The 7,623-nt window shown below is 34.8% G+C and overlaps 3 protein-coding genes across 3 annotated transcripts in view; 2 read left to right on the forward strand and 1 right to left on the reverse strand.

Moving 5' to 3' along the window:
* Positions 1-164: 164 nt before the first annotated feature.
* On the forward strand, positions 165-1,010 carry LOC109860909 (PHD finger-like domain-containing protein 5A). Its single transcript, XM_020440325.1, has 3 exons — positions 165-454; positions 523-713; positions 784-1,010. The coding sequence occupies exons 1-3, from the start codon at positions 403-405 to the stop codon at positions 871-873; spliced, it is 333 nt and encodes a 110-aa protein (XP_020295914.1). The 5' UTR covers positions 165-402; the 3' UTR covers positions 874-1,010.
* Positions 1,011-1,237: 227 nt separating this feature from the next.
* LOC109860907 (histone H4 transcription factor) lies at positions 1,238-3,738 on the reverse strand. The gene is made up of 6 exons (XM_020440322.1): positions 3,647-3,738; positions 2,819-3,356; positions 2,414-2,750; positions 2,036-2,351; positions 1,666-1,963; positions 1,238-1,586 (listed from the first exon to the last, which is right to left on the reverse strand). The coding sequence occupies exons 2-6, from the start codon at positions 3,299-3,301 to the stop codon at positions 1,356-1,358; spliced, it is 1,665 nt and encodes a 554-aa protein (XP_020295911.1). The 5' UTR covers positions 3,302-3,356; positions 3,647-3,738; the 3' UTR covers positions 1,238-1,355.
* An 8-nt stretch (positions 3,739-3,746) lies between these two features.
* Positions 3,747-7,623, forward strand: part of LOC109860908 (tRNA modification GTPase GTPBP3, mitochondrial) — a 14,776-nt gene continuing 10,899 nt past the window's right edge. Inside the window, exon 1 of the mRNA XM_020440323.1 lies at positions 3,747-3,917. Coding sequence (XP_020295912.1) covers positions 3,767-3,917 — 151 coding nt within the window. The 5' untranslated portion in view covers positions 3,747-3,766. The remainder of the gene's footprint in view (positions 3,918-7,623) is intronic.

Genomic DNA, 7,623 nt, shown 5'->3' on the forward strand with positions numbered 1-7,623 from the left:
GCCTCTCTCTCCAGCTGCTTTGTGCGCATGTGGCGCATAATGACGCTCGACCATCTATGCCCATATTTGGACTTCGTGCGTCTCCCTTTCTCGGGCCTCGTGCCTCTCATTGCGAAGATACGCGACTAGCCACGGCTGGGCATGGCCGCTCTCAGGCTTCTCTCTGAAGTTAGTTACAGTGTTACCAACTTTATAATCAGAAAAATAGCAAAAATTAATTCGGAACACACTTCAAACCAAACCAAACCAAACCAATTGCAAACAATTAAAAAAAAGTAAGTCAAACAAAAAGGTTGCAAAAAGTTTAAAAAACAGGTTAAGATTAGAGCACATTCTACACAGAAGAAAAAAAGAAGAACATAGAATTATTTAAATAAAATCGAGTAATAATATCTAAGAAGCATGGCAAAGCATCATCCAGATTTAATTTTCTGCCGGAAACAACCAGGAGTTGGTAAGTAGAGGTTAAGTTGAGCGTATTTGTTAGTTATAATTTATCATAGTATAACTATTATTTTTCAGCTATCGGTCGGCTTTGCGAGAAATGTGATGGTAAATGTGTTATTTGTGATTCTTATGTGAGACCTTGTACATTAGTAAGAATATGTGATGAATGCAACTACGGTTCTTATCAGGGACGTTGTGTGATATGTGGTGGTCCCGGCGTATCAGACGCATATTACTGTAAAGAATGTACAATTCAAGAAAAAGATGTGAGTGATATCCATTATGTAGCATAGCTGAGATTCTGCTACAAAATCATTAATGTTTTTTTCTCTTCAGAGAGATGGTTGCCCCAAAATAGTTAATCTAGGAAGTTCAAAGACAGATCTCTTCTATGAAAGGAAAAAATATGGCTTCAAGAGAAGATAAGAATGTATGTGTGTGTGATACATTGTTGTATATAATTTCTTCTTAAAAACAAGGTTTCTTAGAAGTTTTGATAAATATGTTTAGCCATTAGTGGATCATACAATTTCTCACATATTTTATAATACCATCTGACCGTTCTGTATATAAACTTTAATAAAGTTAAATAGTATGCAAATCTATATTTAATTTCAGCAAAGTGTTGCAGAATATTCTTATATTTACATTAATCAACTACACTATAACACATTTTTACATCTTGTTCATTAAGTATAATTATTGAAAACATTATTTATCAAACTATGAGTAGATTGTAAAATATTTTTTAAAAATTTGTGATACATGGTAACTCAAAATTTAAAAAATAACGATATAAAACTACCATTTGAAAATAAAACTTCTCCATTACATGTAAACTAGTATATATGAATTATACAATTATGTAGAAAAATACGTCACAATCTTTTATATAAAAAATATTAAAATCACGTTAAAAATAAAGATGGTTCTGCTGATAACGGTAACTCATTTGTTTCTTGTGTCTCAATCAACTGTCCTTTTATGATATTCCCTTTCTCATCTATCTCATCTATAGATATTAGAATGTTAGATACAATAGGCATGGCTATATTGACTTCATTCTCAGTAGTAATTTTCTCTTTTGTATCTATTATAGTGCGTATGTTTGTCTCTTCCTCCGCGTTATCCTCTACAATCTAAATTTAAAAAATTAATATAAATTTTAAAAACGTGATTTTAGTTAAATTTTTAGTTTTTTTTTGTTACAAAGCTTACTTTCAGTTCCACTGATGTAGTTTTTTGATATATTTCCATCTTATATTTTGTGTCTGGTAATTTTGCTTCTTCAACAGGCGATACGTTTTCTTCGTCTACAGCTTCGTATCTGACCATCTGAAGTCTATAACATCCATCTTGGTCTCGTATGTAATGGAAGCGTTTATGTCCACTAGGTAATTGCAATTGATGTGTCTCTATAAGGTGTTTTGTCAGTCTGTAACTTTTCTGGTATTTGATTGGGCACTCGTGACAACAATACCATCGTGTTTCTAAACCATGTGCTCGTTCTATATGTCTGTAATAAAATATACGTAATTGAAATAAATATGCATAATAAACTTCAATAATTGAAGATTTTTAGTTTTACCTATCCAAAGTGTAAGCTCCCTTGCATGTATACCGACATCCTTCGATAGAACAGGAAAAATTCGGGCCGTTAGTGTGAACAGTCATGTGTGAATCAAGATCCTGTTGCGATTTTGCAGCATGTGAACACAACTGACAAGGATACGTTCTAGTCGACACATGACGATATCTAACATGTTTTGCTAAACTCGCCGGTGATTCACAACTCATGTCACAAAGAGAACACTTATAGTTGAATACATGGAATCTCATATGATCTCGCAAGATCCTTTCAGTTGGGTAAAATTTGTTGCAGTGTGAACATTGAAATCCCTGTACTGTGTAATATATGTGATTGAGAAAAACTATGTAAACAAATACATACACATTTGTCTATTACCTTCTAAAGGAATTTGTCTCTGGCAATGTATATGGAATTTAGTATTAGATGCAAATGTGGCACCACAATCTGGACAAGCAACTATTTTTTCTTTAGTGTGATGTCTCAAGTGTTCACGGAGTTTGTATAAACTGTTGTATTTGCCAGTACATCCGGTCCACTTACAGTCAACTCTGTTCTTCACTCCATTTCCATGTGGACAATTTATCACATGCGCGGTAACGTGATACAGATACATTTGATAATTTGTGAACATTTTTAGACATTCTTCCCATCTACACAAATGCAATGGTGGTGAATCTATGATATTTCTCCATTCTGGATCTCTGCGGCATCTCTGTAAAAAAATTATACTATTAGTTTTTATTTATAATACAATATTACATGATCGATACAAATTCTTACAGGCAGTTTGGTTCTTCCTCGAACATTGGATCCAATACATTTTAACTTGGTGTGATAAGCATGGTAATTAACGTGTCGCATTATTTCATCAGATAAATCACTGTTAAATGGACAATCTTTCCACTGACACACATAAACATCATTATCATCCTTCTTACTTATTTGTATGTGTGGTAAATGACTCGAAACATGTTTTAGAAATCTGTCTAAATGATCACTACGAAATGTACATTCTTTCCACTCGCATGCCAGATTCAAAATTTCATTTTTCAGTAGCGTTCCCACCTTACGTTTCCTACCACCGCATTCTGAGACTGAATCGAACTCTGAATCGGTATTATACCAATTCTCACAGCTATTTTCAACCAGTTCCTCTAACTTATCTTCTTCAGAATAAGAATAATCTTTCTGTGACTCTACCCACTTGCTGCATCTTTCTTGTATCATTTTGCTTGTCATTAACTTCTTTTCCAAGTTAGCCATTGCGTATAAGCAAAAAATGAATGAAACATTTATCACACTACTTCACACAATTCACCTAAAATATAGTTTAAACATCTATTGAAACTGGAATATGAACGACCATTCATAAATTTAAATACGCCGCCATATAAGAGCAAAGCAGAATGGCGAATGCATCAATTAACGAAAATAATATATATTTTACATAAATGTGAACATAAAAGTATTTATCTCAAAATAGATTTAGCGTCGTTTTGTGTTACTTTTAAATCATCGCGTAACAATAGTATAACGTTTGTTTTTTCGAAAATTTTCTGATTGCACATGCAGTTTCGTACGCCTTTATCTACGTACATACATACGTACCACTGTTGCGCTTCATCATCGTCTGTTTCGTTATTATATCGTCAACAACATTCGCGTCATTATTTGTCCCGATAAATAATGTGACAGTGTTTATAACTTGTGTATATATCTAAATATACGATGTTATTTCGCGAGTGTTTTCGAAAAGTGTTCTCCTGGACAACGCAAACTAACACGTCGTTCGGAACACGTTATGTTGGCATCAGACTTTGCACGATCAACTGCTTTGCGTACGATCGAAGAGACACGACTATTTGTGCCCTGTCTTCTGGTTGTTATTTCACTTCTTTATCTTCCCCTCATTGACGATTAAAATTCAATGGCAACTCAACTTTTCTGTTTTTCTTTCTCGACAGGACAAGGTTAAGGTTAGGTTAGGATACGTTAAAGGGATTCTAAAATAATGTTTTATCGATAAAATTGAGTCTTTTTTTGCACACAAATCTTTTTTTAGCTAGTATGCATTGATAAATTCTTTGCTATAATTAAAGTACGTTATTGTACATATTAAGTCTGTTCTACATTGATCGCAAGCGCAAACGCAAGGAACAGATCTCGTAGAATTGACCAATCACGCTGGTCAATTGGCTGATTTGATCAATACGATTAGTCAATTCTACCAGACCTGTTCCTTGCGTTTGCGCTTGCGATCAATGTAGAACAGACTATAAGAAATCCGGGAAGTCCAAATTTATGGCTGTGTTCCAAAATTCACTGCCAGTACTAAAAATGTATATAATATACGTGACATAAACTATAAGGTTTTTAGTACTGGCAGTAAATTTTGAAAAAGTCTATATAACAAAATGAAAAAAATTGAATTTTGTGGAATTTTTTTTCATTTTGTTATATAAATTTGGACTTTTCGGATTCGTTATTGTATGTACACAGCGCGTCATTGAGGCTGCGTTCGGAGAGCGCGCTATCAGCGCTGTTGCATCATTCTATTGCTTTATTGCTCATTAGATGTAAAACAAAGATAGAATGACGCAATAGCGCTGATAGCGCGCTCCCCGAACGCAGCCTGAATCGCGGAATAAGCGCGGGATCGGAGGACAAGCGGGCCGTACGATCAGGGTTACGTTCCAAAATCCTACCTTGATAACCAAAAACTATAGTACACGTGACGTAAAATATAGCATTTTAGTAACCAAGGTAGGATTTTGGAACGTAACCCAGAGATGCCAGTTCGTGGACTTAGTAAGCATTCAGCATCAAGTGGAGGGGATACGCACACAGGCGACAGCCGTGTCCGTGTGGTTGGCCAACCATTGGCCGAAGCGCCGAGCGCACACGGACACGGTTGTCGCCTGTGTGCGTATCCTCTCCACTTGATGCTGAATGCTTACTAAGTCCACGAACTGGCATCTCTGCGTACGATTCGTTGGCGAGCAACCGCCCCGCTTGCCCTCCGATCCCCGCGCCTATTCCGCAATTCAGTGACGCGCTGTGTACTTTAATCGTAGATAAGGATTTATCGATTCATACAGTCAAAAAAAAGATTAGTGTACGCAAAAACTTCAGTTTTATCGATAAAACAGATTCATTTTAGGATCCCCTTAATTGTAGAAAAGAATTTATCAATCCATATACAGTCCAAAAAAAAAGATTTGTGTGCTAAAAAAGATTTAGTTCTGTCGAAAAAACTGACAATAGAGATCTATAAACCGACGTTCCAAAAATTCGAATTTCTCTGTATTTATTGCACATGAAAAGTGTTTCTGCAGAAGTTTATACAATAAATATAAAAAACTATAGTGCTTTTGAAAATAAATATATACAGTAATTCCATGCTAACGTGCCGAATTTTTTCTCCGGTATCGTGCCAGGATCTCCACCAATTCCTAGAAGTGCTTAGCCGAAGCTTCGCGCGAATTAGTAGGGATGACTGCGGCGATCGAGACCGTGGTCGAGCCAACTAGAGCAGTGTTCACAGTTTTAGCTTCCTTACAGCATGCTGAAGCGGTAGAAGAGATGCGCACAACAGCAGTGAGTTTATGCAGGTAGAATTCGCTGCTGTTGTGCGCATCCCTTCCACCGCTTCAGCATGCTGTAAGGAAGCCAAAACTGTGAACACTGAACTAGAGATAACAGCCGGCAATTCTCGGAATAATAAATTATATACCTTTCTCGACATCTTTTCTCGCGGAAAAGGGGAAAAGAGGAGCGGAAAGTTAACAAATTATTCGAGGTAATACTCTTAAGAGCCGTCTACAATGGAGAGTTGTAGGCCGTAATAGTAAGAAATTGACCAATCACAGACAAAGTACAGAAGAATAATCGATTGTGATTTGTCAATTTCTTACTGTTACGGCCTACAACTCTCCATTGTAGACGACTCTTTAGGTAAATATGCTGATTAGGGAAGCAACTTCTAACTCTGAGTTTGTCAAATGTTATCAAGGTCATGACCCTGAGTACCTTTCAAAAGGTTTTAAATAATGCTTACTGTGTTAAAAAGTTATTAACAAAAAATGTAATTGCTTAAATATAAGCGTTTTCTCAATTTTGGTTATTTTAATCCGTTTTTTTACAACCCCTTTATTTCATTACTAAAATGAAAAATTAATCAGGGAAGCTTGAAAAAAACTGTTTATTAAAAAGTTGCACCCAAAAGAAGTTTTCATAAATAAATCTTCAGTTTTGGATATCGCGTACATTTCTTAAGTAAATAATTTGTATAACTTTTTGAACTTGACATATTATATTAACATACATCTTTGTTTTTATGTCGTCATTGCCTATGTCTTATATGTATATGTTTAGTATAGAATAAATAAAAAAAACCATAAAAAGTACGATAAGCTTGGAAAGTACATGCTTAGGTGGCAGAACGCACAAAGGGACGGGCTACGATTGTCCCTAAGTGCACTCTCACATATAATAAAAAAATAACAAAACTTGGGAGTGGAGAAAGTATCAATGGCCGAAAGTACTGCTTGGAAAATATCTGCGTGGAGTATATTCCATTCCTCTACAAAAAGACACTACTATGGAAACACTAGACACATAAGTGTATAAGTTTCATATATATACACTTTCCAAGCAGTACTTTCGGCTATTGATACTTTCCTCATCCCCAAGTTTTGTTTTTTTTTGTGTTTTTTTATATCGGAGAGTGCATCCTCAGGGACTAAGCATGTATAATATTTTCCAAGCTTATCGTAATTTTTATAATTATTCTTTTATTTATTCTATATTAAACATTTATATATAAGACATATTACGTCTAAAATGTCGTATATTATACATACGAGGCATATGTATAAAAAGCAGAACTTTCGTTTTTCTCTATACACAGTTTTTATTACTAACTTTTCAACGAACGGTGAGCATTACTTTAAACCTTTTGAAGGTCACTCAGGGTCATAACTTTGATAACATATGACAAACTTAAGGTTGTCGGAAACTGTTCCTCTAATCGGCATATTTACCGAGATCATCTCTTGTGATAGATCTATTCTTCAAAACTGCCACAGTTTCAAAAGTATGATTTAATCATAAGTAACAATCTCTGAATCGCTGTGCATTGTTGAGTTTCTGAACGTAACTTATAGCATATGACTTATAGCATATGACTTATAGCATATATTTGTGAACGTGACTTATAGCATATATTTTATGATAGCATATCCTGTATTGTCATCACGAATATCGATTTTTTTTGTCAACTAGACATTCCAACCATAATCTGAGTGTCTCATTACATTTTTTTGTCGTACTTTTATAGCTTATAAAAATCTAACTACGTACATATAAGCTTACAAATATCCCAGATAACCAAGACTGAGTGATCATATTTTGAAAAGTTTGCAATAACACATTATGCCAGTACAATATAGCTAGCATTCAAACATAATCTGTTATTTCAACTAGTGTCGCCAGAAAAACAGAAAAAAAAAGAATATAAATATGTCATGCCGTGATGCAAATATTATTGCATCAATCAAGCAGAACTTGCTCAAAAAATGTAGCAG

The sequence above is a fragment of the Pseudomyrmex gracilis genome, unplaced genomic scaffold (genome assembly GCF_002006095.1).
Source record: "Pseudomyrmex gracilis isolate BER0280 unplaced genomic scaffold, ASM200609v1 scaffold_506, whole genome shotgun sequence".
Classification (NCBI taxonomy): domain Eukaryota; kingdom Metazoa; phylum Arthropoda; class Insecta; order Hymenoptera; family Formicidae; genus Pseudomyrmex; species Pseudomyrmex gracilis.

What these genes read in the sequence shown, in the direction of transcription:
- LOC109860909 (XM_020440325.1), top strand. Translation starts at nt 403, where the DNA reads ATGGCAAAGCATCATCCAGATTTAATTTTCTGCCGGAAACAACCAGGA. An exon ending in CCGGAAACAACCAGGAGTTG is followed by an intron (nt 455 to 522) that starts GTAAGTAGAGGT and finishes ATTATTTTTCAG; the next exon opens with CTATCGGTCGGCTTTGCGAG. An exon ending in GTACAATTCAAGAAAAAGAT is followed by an intron (nt 714 to 783) that starts GTGAGTGATATC and finishes TTTTCTCTTCAG; the next exon opens with AGAGATGGTTGCCCCAAAAT.
- LOC109860907 (XM_020440322.1), bottom strand. Translation starts at nt 3,301, where the DNA reads ATGGCTAACTTGGAAAAGAAGTTAATGACAAGCAAAATGATACAAGAA. An exon ending in GAGGAAGAACCAAACTGCCT is followed by an intron (nt 2,751 to 2,818) that starts GTAAGAATTTGT and finishes ATTTTTTTACAG; the next exon opens with AGATGCCGCAGAGATCCAGA. An exon ending in GGAGCTTACACTTTGGATAG is followed by an intron (nt 1,964 to 2,035) that starts GTAAAACTAAAA and finishes ATTTTATTACAG; the next exon opens with ACATATAGAACGAGCACATG.